At 41.7% G+C, this 25,407-nt stretch overlaps 16 protein-coding genes across 16 annotated transcripts; 7 read left to right on the forward strand and 9 right to left on the reverse strand.

Annotated features, from left to right (window-relative positions):
• Window positions 1-109: 109 nt before the first annotated feature.
• STE18 (Ste18p) lies at window positions 110-376 on the reverse strand (the record flags this gene model as incomplete). The annotated part of the gene is made up of 1 exon (XM_449744.1): window positions 110-376. One exon carries the CDS (start codon window positions 374-376, stop codon window positions 110-112), a length of 267 nt encoding a protein of 88 aa, XP_449744.1.
• A 329-nt stretch (window positions 377-705) lies between these two features.
• Window positions 706-1,023, forward strand: TMH11 (Tmh11p; the record flags this gene model as incomplete). The annotated part of the gene is made up of 1 exon (XM_449745.1): window positions 706-1,023. The coding sequence occupies one exon, from the start codon at window positions 706-708 to the stop codon at window positions 1,021-1,023; it is 318 nt and encodes a 105-aa protein (XP_449745.1).
• A 138-nt stretch (window positions 1,024-1,161) lies between these two features.
• GVI51_M09207 (uncharacterized protein) lies at window positions 1,162-2,511 on the reverse strand (the record flags this gene model as incomplete). Its single annotated transcript, XM_449746.1, has 1 exon — window positions 1,162-2,511. The coding sequence occupies one exon, from the start codon at window positions 2,509-2,511 to the stop codon at window positions 1,162-1,164; it is 1,350 nt and encodes a 449-aa protein (XP_449746.1).
• A 274-nt stretch (window positions 2,512-2,785) lies between these two features.
• On the forward strand, window positions 2,786-3,670 carry ACF4 (Acf4p; the record flags this gene model as incomplete). The annotated part of the gene is made up of 1 exon (XM_449747.1): window positions 2,786-3,670. The coding sequence occupies one exon, from the start codon at window positions 2,786-2,788 to the stop codon at window positions 3,668-3,670; it is 885 nt and encodes a 294-aa protein (XP_449747.1).
• Window positions 3,671-3,948: 278 nt separating this feature from the next.
• EAF6 (Eaf6p) lies at window positions 3,949-4,224 on the forward strand (the record flags this gene model as incomplete). The annotated part of the gene is made up of 1 exon (XM_449748.1): window positions 3,949-4,224. One exon carries the CDS (start codon window positions 3,949-3,951, stop codon window positions 4,222-4,224), a length of 276 nt encoding a protein of 91 aa, XP_449748.1.
• An 87-nt stretch (window positions 4,225-4,311) lies between these two features.
• AIM24 (Aim24p) lies at window positions 4,312-5,475 on the forward strand (the record flags this gene model as incomplete). The annotated part of the gene is made up of 1 exon (XM_449749.2): window positions 4,312-5,475. One exon carries the CDS (start codon window positions 4,312-4,314, stop codon window positions 5,473-5,475), a length of 1,164 nt encoding a protein of 387 aa, XP_449749.2.
• A 149-nt stretch (window positions 5,476-5,624) lies between these two features.
• MIX23 (Mix23p) lies at window positions 5,625-6,221 on the reverse strand (the record flags this gene model as incomplete). The annotated part of the gene is made up of 1 exon (XM_449750.1): window positions 5,625-6,221. One exon carries the CDS (start codon window positions 6,219-6,221, stop codon window positions 5,625-5,627), a length of 597 nt encoding a protein of 198 aa, XP_449750.1.
• Window positions 6,222-6,551: 330 nt separating this feature from the next.
• On the reverse strand, window positions 6,552-9,986 carry PKC1 (protein kinase C; the record flags this gene model as incomplete). Its single annotated transcript, XM_449751.1, has 1 exon — window positions 6,552-9,986. One exon carries the CDS (start codon window positions 9,984-9,986, stop codon window positions 6,552-6,554), a length of 3,435 nt encoding a protein of 1,144 aa, XP_449751.1.
• A 460-nt stretch (window positions 9,987-10,446) lies between these two features.
• On the reverse strand, window positions 10,447-13,392 carry SEA4 (Sea4p; the record flags this gene model as incomplete). The annotated part of the gene is made up of 1 exon (XM_449752.1): window positions 10,447-13,392. The coding sequence occupies one exon, from the start codon at window positions 13,390-13,392 to the stop codon at window positions 10,447-10,449; it is 2,946 nt and encodes a 981-aa protein (XP_449752.1).
• Window positions 13,393-13,752: 360 nt separating this feature from the next.
• On the reverse strand, window positions 13,753-15,108 carry RTG3 (Rtg3p; the record flags this gene model as incomplete). Its single annotated transcript, XM_449753.1, has 1 exon — window positions 13,753-15,108. One exon carries the CDS (start codon window positions 15,106-15,108, stop codon window positions 13,753-13,755), a length of 1,356 nt encoding a protein of 451 aa, XP_449753.1.
• Window positions 15,109-15,694: 586 nt separating this feature from the next.
• On the forward strand, window positions 15,695-16,336 carry SFT2 (Sft2p; the record flags this gene model as incomplete). The annotated part of the gene is made up of 1 exon (XM_449754.1): window positions 15,695-16,336. The coding sequence occupies one exon, from the start codon at window positions 15,695-15,697 to the stop codon at window positions 16,334-16,336; it is 642 nt and encodes a 213-aa protein (XP_449754.1).
• A 155-nt stretch (window positions 16,337-16,491) lies between these two features.
• ECM21 (Ecm21p) lies at window positions 16,492-19,728 on the reverse strand (the record flags this gene model as incomplete). The annotated part of the gene is made up of 1 exon (XM_449755.1): window positions 16,492-19,728. One exon carries the CDS (start codon window positions 19,726-19,728, stop codon window positions 16,492-16,494), a length of 3,237 nt encoding a protein of 1,078 aa, XP_449755.1.
• A 672-nt stretch (window positions 19,729-20,400) lies between these two features.
• Window positions 20,401-20,727, reverse strand: ATG16 (Atg16p; the record flags this gene model as incomplete). The annotated part of the gene is made up of 1 exon (XM_449756.1): window positions 20,401-20,727. One exon carries the CDS (start codon window positions 20,725-20,727, stop codon window positions 20,401-20,403), a length of 327 nt encoding a protein of 108 aa, XP_449756.1.
• Window positions 20,728-20,971: 244 nt separating this feature from the next.
• CVM1 (Cvm1p) lies at window positions 20,972-23,098 on the forward strand (the record flags this gene model as incomplete). The annotated part of the gene is made up of 1 exon (XM_449757.1): window positions 20,972-23,098. The coding sequence occupies one exon, from the start codon at window positions 20,972-20,974 to the stop codon at window positions 23,096-23,098; it is 2,127 nt and encodes a 708-aa protein (XP_449757.1).
• A 409-nt stretch (window positions 23,099-23,507) lies between these two features.
• Window positions 23,508-24,113, forward strand: ROX3 (Rox3p; the record flags this gene model as incomplete). Its single annotated transcript, XM_449758.1, has 1 exon — window positions 23,508-24,113. One exon carries the CDS (start codon window positions 23,508-23,510, stop codon window positions 24,111-24,113), a length of 606 nt encoding a protein of 201 aa, XP_449758.1.
• A 507-nt stretch (window positions 24,114-24,620) lies between these two features.
• MRX3 (Mrx3p) lies at window positions 24,621-25,349 on the reverse strand (the record flags this gene model as incomplete). Its single annotated transcript, XM_449759.1, has 1 exon — window positions 24,621-25,349. The coding sequence occupies one exon, from the start codon at window positions 25,347-25,349 to the stop codon at window positions 24,621-24,623; it is 729 nt and encodes a 242-aa protein (XP_449759.1).
• Between the last annotated feature and the right edge of the window lie 58 nt (window positions 25,350-25,407).

Raw genomic sequence — 25,407 nt, forward strand, 5'->3', positions numbered from 1 at the left:
CATATATAAAGCGAAGAATATTGATTATTGAGTATTAATAGTAATTGCTAAAAGTTCTAATCTAGGTAAAGAGCAAAATATTGTATATAATTTTTATAAGACACGCATATTACATGATGGTACAACACGTAGCATCGTCTGCATGCTGCGTTTGGAAGTCCCTGAAGTGGTTAGTATCGGCAGGTGGATAGCCCCATAGTGTGGGCAAGGCGTAGTCCCTAGTGGAAGTGGTGTAAGCAATCAATTGCAAGCAAGCATTGGATGCCGTGATCCGCTCCCGCTGCAACTCGTCCCTGAGCTTGTCATTGAGCTCGTTGATCCGCTTGAGCTTCAAATACTTGATCTTCAAGTCCAATTGCGATTGTGACACTTCCATCGGCGATGCCCTTCCACAAACACGAAACACACAGGATGTGCGGGAAGGTTGCACAATGGAACCAACCGCACCATGGCATCTATTTATACTCCACCATTGAGTCACCTAGAACCTACCACTCCAGCTAAACCTCAACTTTTAAGCCATTTCAGGCTACAACTAGCTTCATCATCGCAGTGTTGGCTCACGAAGAGCTTAGTCATCCAATGTCATCCCTTATGGACCCATCGCTCCAAGTCAAATGAATATAAAAGATGATCAGGAGAGCATTCAAGGTCAATTAGACTTTATAAACGTTTGTACAAAGAATCATCAGTCATCTAGGAAATATGGAACACCCAGCTTTTACATTGAGTGCTTTGACCACCATCGGTGGTGTTGTGGGCTACATGAGGAAGAAGTCCCTGCCATCGCTAGTGGCAGGTTTGACCTTTGGTGGGCTGTACGCTATTTCTGGCTACCTATTGCACTTGAACAGGGACTATGGTCTTGAACTGGCTCTAGGATCATCTGCGCTGTTGACTGTTAGCGGTGCGATGCGTGGTGGTGTCAAAACACCTTTGAAGCCCATCCCATTCCTGTTGACAGTGTGTGGTGCTACTGGTTCCTACTACTACTGGAGTAAGTACAAGGAGTTCTACCCATGATTATACCTGCAGTCTTTCTATATTCATTCTAAACAATAACTGTATATACTTCTCTATTCTTACCCCAAATATATGTGATATTCATTTATTCATTGTCATCTCATTCAATTGTATATATGCCTCTATATGTAATAATACTTACGATGCCAATGGGAAAGGTTCGGTTTTACTTAGAACCATGCACCTCTGGCTATGTGACAAGTAACCTTTGATTCTGCCATTGGCAATGAGGTTAGCTATCCTACACTCGAGCTCATCGAGTAAGTCCTCGTTCTTCTTTTGCAATTTACGAGGGTTGGTGGTAGTGACACGGTTCTCCTCGTTGTCGTGGTTTCTGAAGTGTATTCTGTAACCTGCAGCTATCAGGTCTAGTGGCAGTATGCTCTTTTTGTCATTTACCTTGTAGCAAACCTTCACCAGCCGCAGGAACACCAGTTCTTTTATCAATAACATCGCCGAATAAGTACCGTCTATCAAATATTGAGCAGCATGCTCCTTTATCAACTCATCGAACACTATTGTGTCACCGTTCTTGTAGCACTTGTTCATGAGATCGCTATCGTAGGCATTAGCGAACTTCTCGTTTGTTTCTCTGGGTAATTCTACATGTATCAATTTGTTGGAAGTAGCGAGCATTCTGAATTGGGTGTACAAGTGTATAATCCTCTTGAACCACTTCGAGCTTGTGTATTTGACTGGGAACTCAGAGACACAGACTTGCAAATGCTCTTGGGCCTTGTTGAATTGGAACAAGTAACAACCATAGTACTCACCAATGAAATAATTGAAAATAATCTTCTGGCTGCGATGCCTTTTCAGCACCTTGTTATCTCTTTGTCTACTAATATCGGTCATTCCTGTACTCTCCAGGACCTTGATCAAGTTCTTCATCATGTCCCTGTTCCTCAGCATTTTGTAAAACATCATCTCCAAGTTGGCAAACAGGATACAGCCACCACGCTTGTTTTCCTGCATATTGGGGTTCTTGTCATTGAGACAGATCATAAAACTCCTGTGGATGACTCTGATGCACTCCTCCCAGAGCTGTTTGCGGGACTCTAGTTGCATGTACTTGCCAGTATCTCTCAGGAACGTAGAGACATCGTGGCACACAGTGTACACCGGGTACACCAGCCAGACAGAGTCATCGGACCTTTCCAGAATCTTATTAAGTATTCTGAGCTCATTGGTGAGTGCCTGAAACACATCGACAACCCTCTGGTGTACTTTCCTCTGCTTGTTCTTCTTCACAGCAGCGTTGGGATCCAGCTCCCGCAGCGAGGTCAGACTCTCCTTCAACTTGATCTGCACTATGGCATCGTAGAGCGCATTCACGTCGCCATAGCGGGCCTGCTTCGCCTGAGACCCACCCAGTATCAGCGCAGTGGCTCCAAGAGGCTCGCTCGATAACTTAAACCCCACAAACTCCAGAAACTCAGCGGTGTAGCTCCTCCGCTCAAAACAGTCCACAAATCTGCTATACTCCATCAATTGAAACGCTTTGAAAGGGGACCCAAACCAAAAATATGACTTTCTGAACACGCAGTCGCTGCTAAACTACCACCTACTGCAGATTGGCCGGCTATACGTTGCTGTTTCTGGCCTAAAATGGTGTCAAAAGCTTATTTTTATACTTCGAAGCTCATCGCTTTGAAGTTTTTCAACTTTTCCAGAAAAGTATAAATAGAGAGGAACTGGGGAAGGCAGAAGGGAATCATACCGTACTTGAATGCCAGGACCAGACTCAGTAAGTGCTTTAAGAATGAGTGAACGTATCGTGAGCAATCCAATTGAGTTGCACAAGCTGTCGCTAGTGGACAAGCAGAAAGGGGACACCTCGGGATCGAGTGGTGCGGCCGGCACTGGAAGCGGAGCCAATGATGGCAACAGCAACGCTGGCAACAGCAACGCTGGCAATAGCAACGCTGGCGGAGCTGGTGTTACGGGTACACCGGTGAAGCAGAGAGCTCGGCCTGTAGTTCCCATCGCGAGTCCCACTAAGGTGAAGGAAGAGCCCAAGTCTGAAGACGGCCTGTACAAGCTGGCCTCGAAGCAGCGTGAGATCTTTGAGCTGGAGCAGAAGCTAAAGCAAGCGCGCGTAGAGTTGAAGCAACTAGAGGAAGAGGTAGGCAAGTCGCTTGGGTACGCGGGTATGCCTCAGGAGAGTCTGCGGAACAGGTTGCAGAAACGCATTGAGGAAGTGAACAGGTCCCCCAACGTGATCCGCACCAAACAGTCGATGAGCAACTTGATCCAGCGTGGGAACACACTATTCATGGACGGTTCTTCCTCGGCAAGAGGAGCCACAGATAGAGACATGAGAACCGATCAGCGCAGGAGTGCACACGCACATGCAGCTGCTCCTGCCCAGGCACAGCCATCGGCCCACCGCCAGAACGGCCCACCGCTGCCATCGAGACCCAGGGAACCACAGAAGAACTTCTTCAAGAGCATAGTGGACAAGTTCCACGAGATGACACAAGAGGAAGAGGACTTCGACGACCAGACCACCAGCAACCACAAAGATAAGTACTACATTGGCGAGACATACGGTTACGATCAAGACGAAGAAGACGAGGACCCCGAGGACCACGGAGAACCCCTAGAGCACATCAATGACATTCCAACGACACTGTTCAAGAGGTGATGTGGCCCGCCTGATATGCTACAGCACTACGCCAAGGGCCTCAACCTGTCCATTGCTATATGGCCTCCACCATACAGGTTACCGTATACGAAACTGGGTATTCCACACGTGATTTTTCAGGCCTTGTTTCTTTCAAATTTTCAGCCAATAGGCGGCGAGTAGCAGCGCTGGGCGAGGATAATAGCACAATTTGAAGGCGATGAGCTGTGTGTATTGGCACTATTTCTGGGTTTAATTGTGTGGTATTGGCTTGCTCTGGAGGGTAGTGTGTCTGGAGGATGAGTGATGAGTATCAGTCTGTGAAGCAGGAGCTGAAGGCTCTTCTTGCTGACCGGAAGGAGCTTGAGGACAAGCTGGACAAGTTGCAGCAGGAGATATACGACAAGGAGAGCGAGTATTTTGATGTTGACGGCGGTTCGAAGAGCTACCACAATATCCTTCGTGGGTTTGACGGCATGAGCAGGACTCAGAGCAACAACTCGAACATGACGAACAACGACAGAATCTTCTCTCTGAGCAGTGCGAGCTATGTGAAGCAAGTGCAAGACCAGTGATGAGAAGTCAGTATATATAGCCTGGAGGGGGTGAAACTCCGTGTATTCTGTATCAATTAATATTTATGTAGCTAAGAGATTGACCATATGTTGAAGTCGCGGTTTGAAGTTGTTGGGAAGGAGGCCCTTATGGCATCGTTGCCATTGGAGCCCTCTGTGCCGATGTGTATAAGGAAGGGATGCCTGGTGTCTGTGATGGCAGGTGGTGCGCATGGGAGCGGTAAGACTGCTAGTTTGGTTATAGGTCACAAATGGGTCAACTTCTGGACTAATTTAGCCAGGTTTCGGTCCTGGAACAGCTCTCTGTACCACGTTCTCACGACTTCTGGGAAGGAGAATCGTGCCCTGGTTGCCCCAAACATCTCCAGAGGGTCGCCTTGGCTGAGTGCATTGAAGCTGGTCGTAAGTATATTGTCGAAGAACTCGAAAGGGATTACTATCACAGACCCTCAGCGCAGTATTTACCCATTAGAGCTCGATGGTACTCAAGATTGGAACGTATGGGGGCGTGACTCCCTGATTGCATTTGAACAGAACGATAGTTTAGATATCAAACCTGCATCTTTGAGCAGCTCTCTGAAGCGTGATGCTCTGTTTTCCCATAGTCATAAGTATCAAGTGGTTACTGGGCGCGGTAGTGTTTTATTAGGTGGATATGGCGATATATACTCAATTGATTTGAAGAATAGCACGGATGATATAGTAATAAATGCTCAGAATATCCTTGCAGTTTCTGGTAAAGGCCAGACTGAGACTATGAATGCTATCGAGAACAATCCATTCATCATCTCCCATACAGCCGCATCGAACATACCAGAGTTTACTTCAAATGTTCAAGAACTAGCTGCTTTTGAAGACCCCAAACAGCAGCAATCCCAGACCATAGTGCAAAAGACTGTAAAGGAAGCTGCTCGTGCTTCTAAAGCAGTTTGGCATTGGATATCCTATGTATATAAAAAAACTGTCATATTCAGTAACAACAATGGTCATAATATCACTTCTCCAGCATTTGTAAAGATCAAGGGGCCAAGAACTATCATTATACAGACATCACATGAGACTACACAACCCGTAAGTGTCAGTACTGTTGATATCCTTCCTAGAACAGTAGAGAACGCTATTCCAGAAGTCGTTGAAACGCCAAAGGCAAAATCTGATAGCTATATAAATTATGCAACAGTGCAACCTGATGGTAATGTGACATTTAGAAGTGTATCAAACTTTAATGAAACAATTGCTGAACGGTACTAGTCCGATTGATTCAATTATACATTCTTACAAATGACATGTACATAAATAATAAATACCATCCCAATCAATTTTTATTCGATAAATGCAATATGTACAGGAAATAGATTAATCCGCAGATGGATTGGTCCGGCATAGCGTAGCTGTAATATTTATTTAGAGCTCAAATCCCAGAACTTTCTCAAATAATCAACATTTTGATCGCAATTCTGTTTTAAGAAATGATCTGAGCTGCCTCTGAGTATACCCTCGATGGTCCTATTGTTTTCAACCCAATTATTCAAGTCATTCCATTGCTTATATTTTTTCTCTTCTTCATGTTGAAGGTCTCTGACAGAGTATGGGTCTAACCGTGTATCCACAGTAGTCCTTATTACCTCTGAAGATTTCTGTTGATCTAATTCGTACTTTAGTTGCGTTGCCTGTGCGGCACAGAAATCAATGATACTATCTCGAACCTGCCAGTTGGGATATATTTCCCGATGAATCAGTGAATCACATTTTTGTAATCTAGTATCGTTTCGGTGCTCAGTTTGCTTGCTATAATTGTTCAGCTTCTGTTTGATAACATCATCTGATCCATGCCTCAAATTCCTTAGAAAGGTATCTATTAGTGTGGGATCAACACATCTAGCCCTGTTTAACGTCAGTTGCCTCGTAGTCTGCTGATAATCCGGAAAGCTAAGGTTGGGATCCAATAACTGTTCTGAAAATGACACTGTTAGCTCCTCTTGACCCTGCTTTGCCATTTGCTTATACTGATGTTTTTTTCTATTGAAATATCTTGGTATATATTGACTATTATATTAATTTGCCTCTATTTTATAGGGCATATAACACTTAATAGCAAATTAAGTCGCCTCCCGAAGCTTAATCCGGACCAAAACGTTAATAGCGTAATCGAACCCGAGATGGTAGCATGATAAGTAGGTAATTGGCAGAATAAGGTTTTAAGTATCTAATGTACATAATTAGTTATAAGTATTGAAGCTGAATGTTATTTGGGATTACACGATAAGGACAAAGGCATGTATTACTGCAAGCCCATTTAAAATGAAAAATATTAGTTGGCGAATAATCTATAATTCTAGATCTTCTGGCATGTATGAAAATCCACGGAACTCCTCTTGTTGGGTCGTGGATAGAACGGAAGGTAACGGTGTCAATGATGGAGGTGCTGAAGTGAATTCTTGTTCGAAGTACGAAGTATCCTCAGCTGATTTAATTTCTGGGATATATGGCGGCTTGATCCGTAGGTTTAATAGATCATCAAAATTGATATTTCTGAAAAAAGGCTCCTCCATAATCTCAAGAGCGTCGCGGGGACCAGCACCTAGACGCTTTTCTGGATCCTTTGTTAACAAACCTTGGAATATCTGGACTATATCGCCAGCCATATCAATCGGATACAATGGCTCATCAGTCAAGATGGCATTGAACACTTCATCCTCATCGTCACCAGAAAATGGTGATTGACATAGAAGCATTTGGTAAAGCAACACACCAAATGCCCACCAATCAACAGCCTTTGTGTAATCTTGTTCTCTCAAAAGTTCTGGGGCCATAAATTCTGGTGTACCACAGAATGTAGAAGTCTTGTTACCATACCACATACCATCCTTACAAAGACCATAGTCTGCTATCTTTATATGACCCTCAGGTGTCAACAGTATATTTTCTAGTTTCAAATCACGATAAATAACCCCATTATCATGGAAGAATTTTAGAGCAAGCAATACTTCAGCTGCATAAAATTTAGCTCTCCTGACTGATAAACGCTGGTTTTGCACATGCCACATTAAATCACCACCACCGATGAATTCCATCGCAAAATAGATACGATTCTCTGTTTGGAATGAGCAATATAGATTTGTTAAAAATGGATGTTTAGTTTTAGTAGCCAACAAAAATACCTTTTTTTCAGCTCTAGCGCTTTCTATGTCATGATTTTGGATGATATTATCTTTTTTCAAAACTTTAATGGCACAAAGCCTATTCGTGTTCTTCGATCTAGAAAGTATAACTTTACCGAAGTTACCTTTACCAAGAACCTTTAGTAGCACAAAATTATCTAAGGATACCTTAGGACGCTTAGAACCCCTCTTCTTATGCTTACCACTGGAACGCTTCTGAGGAGATACATTATTACCTGCTGCGGTGATGATTTCAGTACTTGACCGGATGTCTGTAACATCACCCTGTAATTGATTAGCAACATAATTCTGTGTTTGTTCAAATGTCTCATGATTCATATCTCTGAATGGATTGTTATGTGATGATACTGTCTCGTCGACTGCAGGCAACATATTTACATCACCTGATGCTTGTTTAGTATACAAATCTATCTGACCTTCAGCATTATTATCATAGCTCATCTGCATTTGCTGCTCTTGTTGAAGCTCTCTCTCCATTCTCTCTCTATGTTGCTTCCATAATTCCAGTTCATCCTCACTTGCTTTCAGTTGGGAGTCGTTGTTATCTTGCTGGTACTCATGACCATACTGATCAACATATGCATCGTTCATATTTTGTGCCTTCACATCTTGCGATGCTCCAGGAACTCCAACACCAGAAGTAAACTTCAGATATGCTTCATTATCTTCGATATAGTTGTTCAATCTATTCTGATTTTGCATTTGATGCTCTTCAGCCTTTTCATGATATTGATTAGCAGCATAAGGATGCTTTCTTGGTGATGGGATAGATGGAATGGATGCATTCATTGACTTGCTTGGCGATGAATCCAAACGATCATGAACGGAACTACCAATCATGGTTGAAGTGGAGGTTAATGCAGAAGCATTTGTTTGAGGAGGTTTTCTCTTTTTCTTTTCTTGTGTACGCTTCGTATCTTCGATAGTTTTCAAGATTTTATTAGCCATTTCCATTGACATACCGCAGAAATCAGGAACAAGATGTGCACATTGTGTATGGCACATGATACCACATTCGGTACATTTCCTGACCTTTTGTTTACCCCATGGTAAAATGTAACCACAGTGACAACACCACTTAGTACCTCTATTAGATACGGGCTCAAATCTGTGTGGAATATGATGGTTCAATTTTGCTTCAGATGGATCAGTTTCCGTACTTGCTTTTGAAATACATTTAGTAACAACATTCCCATAACATTTCTTGTGACATAAAAACTTACAGTCTTGACATTGGAAACCAGTATATCTCAAGAAGTCACCACAATAAGCACAACACATAATATTGTAAAATGATTTTTGCACAAAGTGATGACCGTGCTGTTCATAAACTTCTTCCTTTCTGTTAATGATTGCACCATGTCTATGTAGACCACCTACCAAATTCTTTCTTTGATGTTGCGAAGTTTTATGGAAACCCAATGTCAATAAAATCTGACCAGCAGGTTCAAGAACAAACCATGCATTAGTTGTTACTTGTGTTGGAGACAATGACATATCTTGATTAAGATCTGAGTTACTATTATTCAAAGATGTGGTTCTGGAGTCACTTGCATATGTTCTATTTGCTACTGCCTGACTGTTGTGCACAGTCTGTGACTTAATGCTTGCCGCACGGACCCAGCCTTGACCATTTGTCTTTCCTACTTTTTTCTTACGTATCTCTTCTGCAATATCAGATAGTAACAGCCACATCACGGCTACAGGAGTCACAGATTCGTTAACTCTATCATAAATTGTAATTTCAATTTCGTTACCTTTGTCAACTTCTATAGAGAACTCTTCATTCCAACGATCGTTTCTGGAAGGTTTAGTTCTACTTTTGACAACATCATCAATCTTTACAGTTATGAAAGTTTCAGGATTTCTAGCAAACAATGGCGACTGAATGTGATCCACATCTCTAATCGCAGTGATTCCGATTGTTAGCATACCAGTTAATTGTTTTTCCCTTAGCTTTGGCTGCATGTCTTTTAAGGATTCATCATTATGATGCTTATAGTACTGGTCTAAGTCAACATTTATAGCCTGATATTTCTTTAATGCTTTCTTAAGAAGTTGGACTCTATTTTTGGATTCCAAGGCGCCACCTTCAGCAGCAGAACTACTGCGTTGATCACCATCAATTTGGTACAGTTTCGTTAGTTTATTGTTAGCTTCCTGGTATTGTCTTTCGACTTGCAACTTGAACTCCAATTGTTGCAACATGTACTGAATCTTTTGCGCAAGAGATGGACAATCATACTTTACCAAATCTAACCGAGAAAAGACATGCTCTTCTGGAGCAATTGTCGATAACTGACGGTAGCCCTGGCCTCTATCAATCTCTGTCACAGTACTGTCGTCATTGGCTTGCTGCTGTTGGCTGTCAGTCTGACCTTGCTGACTCTGACTCAATTGCAACTTCTTGAGGGTCTCTTCAAGATACTCAATATTCTGACGGGCTTCACGTATGTTCGTGTTACATTTCTGGATAACCATAACATTATCAGTCTTCTTCTTAAGCGCAGAAGATCCTTTAATGATATTCTCCTCGACAGCTATCTTCCGCCGGATATCTTGCTCCACTTGTGACAGCATCGCTAAATACAGCCAATGGTAGTTTGCGGTCCTTATATCGCGAGCTCTATCCTGAGATCAACTTTAACTACAACCGTGCTTTACAACTGTCTCTTGTGTTTACTTTGCCTTTCCCTGTTACCAACTCCCACAGAAAAAAAAACACCAGAAAAGATGAAAAGAAAGCAGGCAGTAATTATAGAATCGCCGCTATGTTCGTACCAAGCTTGTGTTACCTCAGTTGACAATAAACCACCCAAATATCAAGTCGAATTCTATATACTATTCTCCTTCATTTTGAAGGAAGAGTTTCGGTTTTTGATCCAATTTTCCTCGATTCCCGCCTCTCGGTGCCTGAGACAGTACAGCCTCTATTAGCATCCGGTTATACGACATGCAAATGCATCGACTATAAATAACAAGTTCTTAGTTTTGGCATAGTTACAAATCTATATATTATACGCTTAGGATGCTGATATCACTATCTATTGCATTGGCAAGTGCAGCCCGGTGTTGGACAGATTGTGTGTCTTTCGAACCATTCGTCTGCATGGCCTGCATGCATTCCGTGCTTGCACGTTAGACAGAAGCTGAACCATTCGTTCAGCTTTAACTTACGCTTGTAAACATTGGTTTCTTGTGGTTCCGCTGTGTCACTGTGCTCTGTGGAGTGTACCTCTGTGTGAGCGTCTTGGTCGTTTCCCTTAATTCCGTTTATCACAAACGGCAAGTTAGACGTACCTAATGGCATCAGACATATGGCACATCTGGGGAACGGTGCACCGCAATGTGGACAGAAATAACTGTGGTTGACGCTACGTTCCTCTTTATCATGCGATAATTTATGTGTGTACTTGTTCTTGGCTGCTGATGCTTCGGCACTTATGGGCTTGTTGATGTTCTTCTTACAACTTAAACATTGAATGTATAGTTGCCTAGGTGTGACATTAACAGTGACATTTCCTGCGCTAGTCTTTGATAATTTGGCTCTGAGTACATCAAATTTAGCCCTCATAGAGAATAGTTGCCACGAGTTCAACATGGTCCTATAGGTATCGATCCATTCATCTACTCTTTGATCGCGGAAATAACGCGGACATCCGTATACTGCAATTAGAGCAGCGCTTTGTATATCACTGGTCTTCATAACGTATGACTGCAACAAATCTATACCTATCGGAGTTATACCTGTCAATATCAGTCCTTCTAATTCACCATTATTGATCACAATAGATGAAGTTCTTTCCAAGAATCTGGTCAGATCACTGTCGTTTAAAAACCTTAATGCAACTCCCAATCTTTCACGCAATGAGATGGCAGGCTCATATAATATATCGCACCAGTCATTATCCGCAATGAATGCAAATATTACTCGCAGGTAGGGATCGTCAAGATCATTAGACATTTTTCTGCATTGCTGTCTCCAGGCATTGTTTCCTGGTTGATCTTTGTAGACTAGGTAGCCAGAGATTGCCGTAGCAATAAGTCTTAATCTTTCCTTCTTAGCAGAACCCAGGATTTCTATCGCTTTGGGAATATCACCAAAGAACATTGCCCACGCAGCAGCCTTCTCATAGTTACCATTCTTAATAATTATATCATATTTTTCCTGATAGTCTGATGGTGATAAATCCCATCCTGATATAATGAGACACAGCTTCCGTTGAATAAACTTTGGTGAGTCTGCAAATTTTGCAATGGCCCCATGATAGCTGTTAATATCTTTATTTTTCTTTCTCAGTCTGATGATTTTATCCATCTCTCGTATCAGTTGTTTATCGCTAATTATAACATCCTCACTATGCCGGTTTTGATTGGAAATACCGTTTAGACCATTCCATATACCTAAGATACCCTCATATCCCAAATCCAAGTCACCTGATACCATTGTACCGTCGACATCTGAGGTCTTAGCTATGGCTATCCATCTCCAAGTATTTCTTATATATGAATAGTTCTGAAGAGCCCTCGACCTATCTACAATCTCGACAGTTGTCATGGGGTCAAGTCCATATCCTAGTTGTGCTCTCTTTCTCATAATCACACTAATATCTTCTTGAAGTAACTTTTCAGCTTTCCAGTATAAATTATTACCTTCACCTTCTTGTAATAAATGCTTGCTTTCATTTCCCTCTGTGTGTTCAGTAACATTACTATGATTATCATCGTCAACATCCTCATCTTCGTAGTCGTCATTAGTATCATCTTCAGATTTCCCATAATCATCTCTTAAATCAAGATCCTCGAATGATAGATTCTTATGTATTGCACCTAAATTCTCAAGTGCTGACTTAGGTTTATCTTGAGCCACAGCAATCTCCTCGATATCAGGCCCGTTTGAATTAGATAATAGGAGAGTGTTCCTATTATTGAATTTAGAGTTGGTATAGTTCTGGTCTATCGACATTCTATAAACCGTACCTGACTGCCTCATACACAGAAAACTTGCATCCTTGTTGTTTTTAGAGATATAATCGAAAGTAGCAACTCTATCATAAGGCGTTTCAATATCATGAACTGTTGATACAAAAAAACTCTCGTAATCTTCAGAGACTTCGGAATTGACGTAAGAACCCAGTCTCCATATTTTAATAGTGTCTCCATGATACAGGGTGGAGAATTCTTTATCTCTGATAGGGGACCATCTGAAACAGGAATTCATATACTTCCTAGAGGCTGATCCTGCACCAACCAGTTTCTCAAAAGTAAGTAAAGGTGTCGTCAATGTTAAGTTACCATTAGAGACATTACTCACCAGTCTCCTTCTATCCCAAATTGCTAAAGTTCCATCATCACCATATGTACTAAACTGCCAATCATTAAAAGGGTTAAGCTTGATATCGTATGTTAGTCTCGTTGGGTGTTGGTAGATTGAATTGGGAGATCTGACGTCAATCTCCTTGAGAAATTTTGTGCTTGAGGTCAATATATTGGTATCATTCAAGAATTTTAGTGATACAATACTTTCGTTGGTGCAATAGGAAAATGTTGGGTTGATAATGTCAGATTCTGTGCTTTGGTAGTTGATATCCCAAATCTGCAAGGACGGATCATGTCTGTTACGATCCAGACCAATCGCTATGAGCCCATTGGTATTAATTCCCACTGCATTTATAGTACGCTGTTGTTTGGCTCTGGCACCAAGGTTGAAATGCTCTTCACCGTCATCCTCAGCATTGATGATATTGAATAATCTCATGTAACCATTCTTTTCACCAACAGCAGTAAGACCAACTTCTGCTTCAGAATAATCCAGACAGGTAATACTTCCAAAATCCTTCACTGTGAGCATCTTCATTATGGAATCATCTCCTTCTAGGTCAGGATTCACCTTGTAATGCGTCACCTCATCTCTTGTTGGATTCACTGACAAATAGTCGAGAAACTCATCATAGGACCAATTGAACGCCTTTTTGATCAATGCCATTTCTAATGTACCAGCTTATAGCAGACTATTGACCTTGGGCCTTTTAAAACTCTCTTACTCTCCATGTAATAATATTGTGTTGAAATAAGAGTACCTTTGATGCTCTTGAAAGTTAGGTCGTGTTGTGCTACTGGAGCGATGAGCTCACGTTAAGCTCAAATTTATGAAAGAGTCATGATGGGCATTTGACATAAATATATTATTGACATGTTTGCAATGAACTAAGTAACTGGCTTAAGAATTTTATATAAATACATATGTAAAAGAAACTGGGGTCTTTTATGTCCATCATCATCTAGTAAAAGATGAAAAAAAATATTTGCATTAATCAAGCAGAAACTGCTGGGAACATTAGGAATGTTACGGGTTGAACATTAGCTTTGCGTTGTCTTCTGCTTCCATTAAGTCCCCTGACAGGAACTGCTGTAAGTCATCGTTAATATTATTATTGAAATCTGTGTGGGTGGCATTAAAGTCGACATGGTTATGGTTGAAATCCTCCAATGGGTTATCTGTATGAGCCTGTGATGCTGAAATCCCTCTTGTATCAGGGATCCCTCTAGTGTCAATTATCTTCTCTTCATTGAATGTGTTTGCCTTAAGTGTAGCTTGTGAAGATATCCTCTGGGGTAAATTAGTCATTTTGCGTGGTCCCATACCCAGATCGTCAGTTGTTCTACTGCTTAAGCTCGATAATTGGGCAATTTTCTCCTGTAATGCTTCCCGTTTCCTCTTCTGAATATCTATAACGTATAGTAAGTATTCTAGGTACTCTACACTCTTATCCAGGATTGTTCCCCTATTAGACTTGATTTGATTACCGTCGGCGTCATAGTTCAACAACGAAGGTGGTACTAGCTTTGAGAGTTCTTTTATCTTTTGTTTTATTAGTTCTCTTCTTCTGCGCTCTACTGCGTTATGAAACTCCCTCTTACGTTTCAATTTCTCATCAGGAGTCATATGCGAAGTTGCATTCTTCGGCACACTGCCAACAGTCATAGGTATGCCTGAGTCATTATATGACGGGTTGCGCATCTGGCGGGACATAGAACTTGGGGCCCGCAGTGAAGTCGACAAAAAGCTCCCCGGTCTTATGCTGTCACGAAACCCCGAGGGGGACATGTTATTGTTCACAAGTATAGAGTTTTCATCTATCTGGTGTGGCAAAGGAGCAGGAAACGAGTTCCCAGACATAAAACTGTTAATCGAGGATACTTCAGAAATGCTAGAGTCCAGAGAAGACCCGTAGAACGACTCCGAGAAACTCGATATACTGTTGTCGTTTTGGTGGAACAGCATTTCTGGGTGTCCCGCTGTGCCGTGCTCCATACTCACACTGGGGTGTCTGCTATTGTACAAAGATGATGCAATGTCGCTTTCCAAATTTTGTTCGTAGTGGTTACCCATCATGTTCTTGGTCAGATTTGACTCAGTAACAGGCTGTCCATGGCCCAAACTAGAATTCGTAAACATATCGTCCAGGAAGGAGTGCATCTCGCTGTTCCCATGATTCATCATAGCCATCTGCTCATGGCGGTGTGCAGGTGTAGCCTGCGGATACAACGCCAGTCCATCAGCATTCCCTGCTTGTGTCTCACCAGACCCAGAGCCATTTCGCAGAAACACATCAGCATCGTTGCCAAACAACTCAGAACCATCACCTCCATGGCCCATAATCTCCGCTAGCAGCTCGTGGTCCTCATTGTTAATCTCCATGTCCTTAGCCTTTGCACTCTTAGATTCTGCACTTTCCGCCAAGAAATCGAAGACTCAGACACTTTTAACTTCAACGTCACAGTCCTTATTATTCCTTTCAGGAATTCCGTTCGGTGATTCCCACGTTAAAGCGATGACTAGATATTTCAAAGATATATGGGATGGTTGGACAGGCAAGCAGAGCTGAAGTGGTGAAGTGCCAAACTAGAAGTTCGATACAAGCAAATAAAACACCAGTCCTGGGGTTGTAGACACTCATCGGAAAGGCTTGAAGGTAGCACTGACCAACATAATAGCATGACAGCGTAAATACAAGGTCACGTGACATGCCAGTTTAATAGTAAGCTTATATACCATAGCTCTTGTAGCCTCTGGAAGTAGTAATTGCTAACCATTTAAGGTCAAGTAGCATTCATTACATGTAGCTGACCTGTTTTCTTAGTGTATATGCTTTCCACATTCTGTAATTGGAAGTGCCATCGCATAACCGAAAGCGACTTTGAAGGCTGAAAAGGAATAACAGTGAAGGAGGACTAGACCTTGGCATGCACTCACTTGTCTATAGCTGCGCATATCCACACAGACTATGACTGATAACAACGATCAGGTCAATTTGCTTAGGGACTCGCTGAGCAGGTGGAACCAAGGCCGGGCACAGCAATCGCAAGGGTTCAACGAGTCCGCAAAGACACTGTTCTCCTCATGGGCAGATTCTATCAATGAAAGGGCTCAAGACGTCTATTCCAGGCTGCCTGTTTCCAGACAAGACCTTATTCAGGATGAGGAGCCTGCTTGGTTTAACTTGTCACGCACAGAGAGGTTGATCTTGTTTGTGTGTTTCATATTGGGTTCCGCTGCATGTTTCACACTATGTGTGTTCCTGTTCCCGGTATTGGCCATCAAGCCTAGGAAGTTTGGTATACTTTGGTCTGTTGGCTCATTGCTTTTTGTGTTAGCCTTTGGTATATTCCAAGGACCTGTTGCATATATCAAGCATTTAACCTCTAGGGAGAGACTCCCTTTTACTGTGTTCTTCTTTGGTACTTGCGCATTGACCATCTACTTTGCTGCCTTCATGAAAAGCACTATACTCACCATCCCATGTGCTGTGCTAGAGCTTATTGCTGTGTTATATTACGCTATATCATATTTCCCATTTGGCGGCACTGGTCTCAGAATGCTCAGCTCATTCGGTATTAACACGGCTAGAGGCGCGCTACATATATGAACGTGCATACAGCAAACTACAAATCGTCTAAGGCGTATATTATAGCTTTCATTAGTAATATAAAAACAGTTATGTATATTTTGCCCATTACGTATTTTACGCTAACATATAAAAAGTTTTAAGATATAGCTTGAAAATTCAAAAACATCGATACTCTATGAAACGGCTTCTTCGTAAGTCGGCGGATCCTTGCTTGGTAATTGGCCAGGTGTGGTGCTATTATCATCAGCCTCTGGTTCGTTTGACCGTGGAGTCAATGTGTAATCTTTTTTAAAGAACGGGTTCGTTTCAACTATAATAGGAATCCTTGGACTTTGTTCTGGGTTGGTGTATGACGAGGACACTGCAGCGGCATCACTGGCTCTTCTACCTTGCATAATATCCATTGGCAAAGGTGGGGGTGGAGATGTTTGGCTGCTTGCAAACATTAGTCTATCTAAATTGCTGTACCTTCCACTACTTGCCTCAGCAGATATAGAAGGTCTATGCGACGAACCTGGTTGAAGTAAAGAAATACCACCCACACTCGAACCACCAGTGCCCGTGTTTGTGTTCTCAAGATGCACAGAAGGTCCACTAAATGACGTGCTTCTTGATAAGTTTAGTTGCTGTATAGATAAAAGTTCGGGATCATATGAAGGTGACATAACTGGTGATCCAATTGGGGACGCAGCTGGTGATTGGAATGGAGAAGCTGGCACCGATATCGCTTCTTCAAAAGTTGGTGGGGGTGCTAAATTTGTTGCATTTGGAATTGGTGTTAAATCTGTCGAAGTAACAGTCGTAGCCATGTCATAGGTAGGAAGTTCCATATTACCTGTGTTACATTGATCAGAGACCAAAAATACTGGCGTATCAATCAAAACCTCGTAATGTCTTAATTTAGAGGGGTTCTCAGGATCAGGTTTACTGATTCTTAGCATCACTTCAAGTTTATGTCTGGCATGTACATTAGTATAATGTAAACTATCCAGGTATAAACCACGCTTACACTTGTTTAATCTTGTATGGAATTTCACATTTGGATGAGAGTTTGCTTTAATGGAAGTTTGGTGGAATCTCGAAACAGTTTGCCTTCTGGCAGCACTTTCAGTTTCTGCAGATGATGAATTATTCGTATTTTTGTCAGAATTGGCCTTACTTGGCGATGAGCCTGAGTCTGTAGAGTTCTTAATTCCAGTAAGTATTCCAATAACACTAGATTTATGATGAGAAGTGCTTTGTTGCTCTTCAGGATTAGCAATTGCTGTATAAACATCGATACCATAAGGCGGGATATTCTTAGCATGTCTCTTATCCAAGTCCATGTAGCTAGGGAAATCTAATCTTGTCTCTATGGATACAGGTTCAACTAGAGGTATCGAGTCAGCCTTACCTGGTTCCTTAATTTCACCAAATGATAAGAGATTGTCATTAACACAGTTTTCAACAATTTCTTCTCTTAATGCTCTGGAACCTTTTGGTTTAGTCCTAACCTCAAGCAAAGCCAAGTTCCGTTCTTTACGTCTTTTTGAAGTGAAGTCTAAATAATATGGATTGTATGGATCCTTTGCAACAGGATCTACTTGATCATATTCGTATTCCAGATTCTTACTAACAAAAGTTATTTTTTCAGTGATACTTACTCTTACTCTTTTCACACAAATATTCTTGGCAATGGGTGCTAGTTTAATTTTAATAGGTACGCGACTGTTCAAGGACACATATTTTGATGCAAATGAAATTTCATAAGAAAGAGAATCAGACCAAACTCTGTTAATATAAATTGGCTTGTTCGCAGTTGATATGGAAATTGGGGGTGGTGTTCTTATGACTTTTATGGGGTATTCTGTGTACAGCTCTCTTGACTCTTCAATTTCTCCGGGCTTTACTTGATTATGCGGTAAATGTAAATGATTTTTAACCTTTTTCAAAAGGTTTCCACTCAAACCTTTATGAGGTGAAGCACTTGAATTGGCCTTTCCTTCATGATCCATATCTCTAAGGGATGATAAAGATGAAGTTGATGAATGGGAACTTATTGGTTGATTTTGTTGGCCAATAGATAAAGAACTGCCAGTTGACCCAGCCCTTTTTATTGAACTACCGATTGCTCTTGTACCGATTTTGAGCTTATAACTAATTCTTGCAGATGGCAAATATGTGGATTCTGGAATATGATTGGAAAAGATAACGGGTAACAGATAGACATAGTCACCAGCTTCAAGCAAGTGTCCCTCACAATCAAGCAATGAGTCCAGGTATTGCCTTTTTAGTTTGCTCTTATCAGTATAATATCTCTCACTTATTGGTTTATTTCTGAATATTTTGGTGGGCGTATTGTTATGTCTCTCTACAATTTGAGTATTTGACGATACCGTCGTTGGTACAAAAACGTCATAATTCGTATCGTTTAAATTCCAGTTTACATAACCAGCTTGATAGAATTCCTCAAAGAAAGTTTTGGTTGGAGGTACACCAGCATGCCAATATATCCTCACCCTTGAAGATAATTCAACTTTCAAATCGGTCAGCTTGATGGGTGATTTAACTGATAATATAACAGCAACGCTAAAAGACACCATTGAAGCATCAAATTCTAATGACCTGTTTTGATAGGCACCAGAATCCGGTACATCAGATTGTGTGCCAGATGGAGAGGCTACTGCAGTTGAAGATGAATTGTCTGTTGCAGAGTGACCTTGGTTTTGCTGTTGTCGCTGGAGAACTCCATCTTGGATAACAAAATCATCACCAGTTAATTCGTCATCCATGGCCCCTTGGTCAAGCTCCATATTTGATTCGCCCGATCCCACACCATTAAGTCTTGCCAAGTATTCATCATCATTGGATGAAACTGTTGGTAAAAATATAACATCCCCACTAGTGGCAATTCCTATGCTAAAGTTTTCCCTTGTTTCTACTGATTTTGGATTCAGAAACCCTCTGTTATGTAGATATTCTGCCAGGTACTCTTTATTGAATGATTCTGGCAACGGGGTGAGCCCAGAAGGATCCGAGTTAAGAGAAGTATTTTGGTCATCAAATTCTATGGCATTTTCATCATCAGTAGCAAAAGACCGACTATAGCGGGTAGAATCATACCTTGTATTCCTCATTGTATCATTCAAATGCCCTGTGGAGTTCGACTGAACATCAGGCATTGTCGAACTCTTATTTGGTGTTCTTGAAGGAACTCTCGCATTAGCAGCCGACCCAGTACCATGACTACTTAGTTTGCTTCTAACACTAGTATCACTTCCGTTTGCTGATATCGAGTTTGTACTGTGTCTACGCGCGTAGGCACTGTCCTTGCCATGGTGACCAGACCCGTTGCTGTGTCCATGAAGCAGCGACGATAGAGCACTCTTGATAGTGGAACTTCGTCTCCTCGATGAACTGCTACTTACCATCGTTTATGCCTCCTATTTGATCAACTATGTAATCTTTAACCTTATCTTAATCACAACGCTAATTGCGTTTGGGTTGTGCTCCTAAGCTATCTTCAATTTTCCTGCCCGATAATATAACAATCAATGAAAGACTGCAAAGAACAGATATAACAATGTCGAGATAGCACCATTCAATACACTGGGTATCGTGAATGCCAAACCCATAACTCCACCATAGAGACCACACACTTCTCTGGAAATTGCCCTTTTTATTGTACTTGAGTGACTTCGACTTCGCTGCGTTGGTTGTGACAGTCGTCCGGTGATGACTATTCTTTGGGATTGCCTACACAGGCAGTACTCAACGTGCGATGCTCAATACAAGATGTGAATGTCAGTGATTAGTGAAACGGAAAATACTTCACAAAACCGGTGGATTATTATTCTGTAGACAATATCTCTCACTATAGCCTATTCGGAGATGAATAAAGCTGGTTTTCTAGCAAATTAATGCAGTTATTTTGGGCCTTTCGAACTGAAATAACGCACTACTTATCAATAGCTCCGTATTTAGAATTTGATTTCAATGACACCATGTATCTATTGCTAATTATCTTGTTTTGACCTTATATTACTTGAGATATTATTTGTAATTAGGCAGTTAACACCACTTGCTGCTTGAATTTGAGCCAGTTACTCCAATTGCGCGTTCATCTTGTCAACTTCGACACGCACACGTTGCATCCACCTCTCCAACAGCTTGTCGTGCTCCTGTTGTAGATCCTGCAGCTTCTGACCCAGCACATTGGCCTCCAAATTAGCGCCTAAAAGCTCGTCGTTCAGCCGTTCGACGTTCTTGCTGCTCACGGCCAACCGCTCCTCCAACATCCGGATTTCATTATCTTTGCCACGCAATGCCTCTTGCAACAACATAGCATCACCATCATTAGATCTACCATCTACTGGTACTTCAAAAAGCTCGCAGTAGTTCTTCTCCAGCGTATCCCGCTCCGCAAGCATCGTAGCTAACCTTTCTTCCAGTGACATCCTGCTTGCTCTACCGCCAGGTCTTTGTATATTTCTGATGGTCCAGCTTGTGCTCCCAAAACTGCTCTTTCCTTAAATACTTTATCTGCCTTTGCCCGGTGAGTGCGCAGTTACAAATAGAAAAGGAAGCCGCTGGTGGAGCATTGACAACTTTAGGTCCTTAGAGGACACCAATATCGAGCGGTAATATATATAAGTGGCGAGTTATAAAGGAGCTATGAATGGTGAGAACAGTTGGTGGTCCAGGAACGGGGAGAATCGGGTTAGTGACGGTGGAGATCAGGTTGGCGATGAGCGATGGTATCAAAGCGTCTGGAACAAGTTACCGCAGTTAAGACGGCCTAATATGGAGGTTAACATTACCGCAGCAACTCAGTACTCTCATTTGAACGCAGAGCAGATTCAGTATTTGGAGAACGATGCGTTGGAGAAGATCAGGGCTCGGTCCAATACGTGGTGCTGGTTTCAGGATATGAATGCACTGGCAAGCGCAGGCGCTGCTGGTGTAGTGAGTGTTGCTGGTACGGGCTCTAGCATATTGCCTCTTCCACTGCCGGCATATCCTGGTGATACTTTCCCTGGGCATCAGCTTTACGTCAAGAACTCGCTGTTACTCCCTGAGTCACCATTGGAGATATATCACAGGGAGCCATTAAGGACACAGATAAGTAATGCATTCAAGGAGCATTATAATTTTCCCAATGAGAAGCATTTATACTTGAGGAGACCTGAACAAACTGGAATTGTCGACCAAAAAGTTGTAGTGATCTCTATTGTTGGTCATTTACCTGATAAGTACGAGAAGATTACGCTGGGAAAACAACCTTCCGCTTACTACTTAACGCAAAGGTTTCTCAAGACTTTAGAACATGTCAACCCCGGTACTGTTGTGACATTTTCCATTGAAGCTGATATAGATACCCAGCCCATGGAGACGGCATTTCAATCCCTAGTGAAGGTATTCAACAATTGGAAATTCAGATTAAAAGACGCTAGCGCAATATACATCCAAAGTGTGTATCACAGCGTTCCAATAGCTATCAAACTGGCAAAACACTTGATGTTGAATCATATTGACTATGGTTTCACAGATAAGACCAGCATTGGTTTGCTTGGGCTAGAGTCATGCATTGAGGGTTACAGATTTTGGGACCATAGTATAGACATCAGTAGCAGCACTGAGCAAGAGATAGACAAGCTGCAACAAGCCAAGGAAAAACAACTATATCAGGGTTGTACGAAACAACAACAAACGATATTGGCGCAAATCAAAGAATACTGTGATCTTGAATCGGAGGAGTCCCAGAATATGCAGAATGATCTGGATTGGGTCTTATACAATTGGGGACCCGCGAGAGTTACATTAGTGGGCAAACTATATGATAATTTCATGACGCTGTCTCAAAAGCTGGCCATTGACTACAGGCATTCCAAAATAATGAGATCGCTTTGGTGTAACGGTAGTTACTTGGGATTAGATCCCAAATTACCTGAGAAAATAAGTGTTCCGAATAGCCACTTGAAGACCATCAAGTTTGATTGCAATGTTCAAATTCCTGAAGAAAGGTTATTTGAAGTATCTTTGTTGATGATTGTTGTCCTAGCTCTGAATCTGGGTTACACAAGTGGCACGTCTCTGGCGAAATTGATTGGTCCCTATTTTATCTCTAGGTCTTACAACTCCAATACTGTACCCCCAAATATACGTAAGCAACAAACCTATGATAACAAGATATGGTTACAGGAGATGGAAGAGAAATGGAAGGATTTAAACATCCGAGAGAGCTACATGGACGAGTTACCAAAGCATGTTTCATCGACACATTCCTTCTTAGAGTTTTCATATTTCCAAGCACAAAGGTCCCCTGACCTTCTACAGATCAAGTCCGATATATATGACGATGATTCGGTTTACAAGTTGTTTCTTGAGAACACTATGCTAACCAGAAACCCTCGGTACAAGAAGCATTTACAATTGCACAAGGATGAGTACATGCCCTCGAGTATATTTGACCGGGCCAACCAATACGATCTGGTGTGGAAATTCCACGAGTTTCTCTCTAACTTCGTCACTGCTAGAAACTTGCCTCGCCAGAACTTCCCACCGTTGATCTCCTTCTCCATATCCTTAGACTACTCGTTTTGGAAGTACATGTACCCAGAGAGCAATTCTTTCAACCGAGACACCACTGAATCCCGAAAGAAGCTAGTCCAATTATGGGAGTGTTACAACAGTTGGGACCCACCGACTAGAGGCTTACAGAAGCTGAGAAACATTCTGAGCGTGTTGTCCATCTACAAGGAACCTTCCAAGTTCATCGAGGATATCCAAAGAACTCTGTAAGCAACAGTGAGGCAAACTAATAAAACAGGAAGATGTCAAACACACCGGCATACATGCTAGGCAATGCAGTGGTCCTGGGTATGGCTATACACAACTCTTAGGTCCACAAATACATACCTCACGTGATATATCTTCTAACCAGTTTGGTCCGTATAGCTTTCCCAGCTGGTGAAGTGGGGGGGAAGCCAAAAAAAAAAGCAATTCGAGACTTTGTTGGAGAATTTTGAATGGAGCTGATAAGGCATTGTGATCCATTGATTAGTATATATATTGGTCTGGTTGATTGGGATTTGCTGGTGTTGGCTGCTTATCGTTCTAGTTCAGTAGAGGGCAGGCTATTCTTTGTGATTTGTGGACAGCGAAGCAGTGTACTGTGTACTGGAAGATTGAAGAGAAAGATTTACAGCTAATGGAGATGGAAGAGTTTGCGCCATCGTATTACTATTATGTGGAACCTGAGATGGGTTACCAGCCGCAGCAGCCGAACCCTATGGAGGATTTGATTACTGTATACCATTTAGATGACATTTCACGCCAGGTGGCGAGAACCAATGAGGACGGCACTAAAGCCGTTAAACTGCGGAAGTCCTATAAGAACCAGATTACAGATTTATCGGGCAAGTTTTCCTCTATACCCAACAGAGAAAATAGGAAAGGTGGTGAGATAGCGCATATACTCTTTCAGAACAACCCGGATATGATGAACCAGGTGCATAGGTCGCCTGATATGACAGATGAGCAATGGAGAGAGGCACTGATGAATGTGGACGCTTCTTTGTTCCAAGCACCAAACATGGACTGGGAGGTATGTCAAAGTGTGCTGTCACAGTTTGATAGATCCTACCCAACGGAGTTTCAAAATGACCCCAACTTCCATGTAGATGACCTGGCATTTGATCTGGACGGCACAGGAAAGAGCAATGCGAAGAAGAGGAAGAATAGATCTAATGGTAGCTCTATGGCTACGCCGAATAGTGAGATGCAAGATGATGTCAAAAGAAGAAGACTTGAATAATATGTGATATAGCATCCTTCGTTCAGCCTTTGTACTTCGGGGGCATGTGATAATGCATTACCCTAATTCTACAAAGCAGAAAGCATTCACTTACAGCATCAGGGTTGGGCATTTTTAAAGACCAACAACTATTCATGAAATAAAACTTCACTATTAATTAATTATTCCTTTTATTGAATCAACTTTTTCTGTCACAAATTTTATTCTTACTTCTTTTTTTCCCATTATTATGAATTCCCACGCAGTGTAAACACGTATAGACCTATTGGTTACTTCATTTATGTGCTTTCCGTTTTAACAAAACTATAGTAACGAACATTGTAACGATGATAACTACTCTGAGTGTATAATAATTTGCCTGAAGTCAAACCTTGTATACTTTTGTTTTATAGATTAGTTGCTATTTGTATACAATACATTTTCTTAACGATTCAAGTTTAAATATGGTATGAACTGCTATGAATATATTATTGAATGACTTGTATTTCTGAATATTTTTCAGACTACTTAAAACATATTCAATCTGCTAAAATACTTGAACCATTTGGGTTCAACAAGAATGCATTCTGCTTCAACATTTGGCTCTTTCTCTCCCCATAAACTGGGTAAGGTGTGCACTTTATCGGAAAATACTTGTAATTCACCGTCTATTATGCATTTGCGTCCCTTTGATTCCCTCACTGTGGCCGTTAAAATAACAGTAGAATCGGCGGGTATTTCCCTATTGAATTTTAAGTTCAGCTTGGCTGTTACACCACGTTTACTTGGTAGTCTGGGGAATCCACAATAGCATAACGCCTCATCCATTAATAATGAAATTACACCTTTATGTACTTGTGACTTCTCATTGCCGAGATTCTTACCCAGATGGTAAAAGACAGTCAACTGACCTTTCTCCTCATTGAGAAATATCAATGGATCAATCTCTAGCTTATCCTTACCAAACAATATACCTTGGCCAACATGATATGGTTTGTGGCCGTGGGGTATTTTGTCACTTTGGCGAGTATGGTCAACATCATCCGCCCGCAACAGCTGTTTGTATAAAGTTGACTGTGTTATTTTTTGTAACACATCAGCTCTCTGAAGTAGTTGCATATCACTACCTTGCTGCTTCTGTAAAGTTATTGCTCCAGCTTCATCGGGCCATGCTTTCAGAAACGTTAGGAAACCTGCACTAAACCCAAGTGTTGGAAGTAGTATCCCTCTTGTTACAGCGCGAAACAATGGGGGCATGATAATAGTTATTGTGATCGTCACCTTATTATATTAAAATGCTTACGGTGGCTCAATA

This window comes from Nakaseomyces glabratus, chromosome M (genome assembly GCF_010111755.1).
Source record: "Nakaseomyces glabratus chromosome M, complete sequence".
Taxonomy (NCBI): Eukaryota; Fungi; Ascomycota; class Saccharomycetes; order Saccharomycetales; family Saccharomycetaceae; genus Nakaseomyces; species Nakaseomyces glabratus.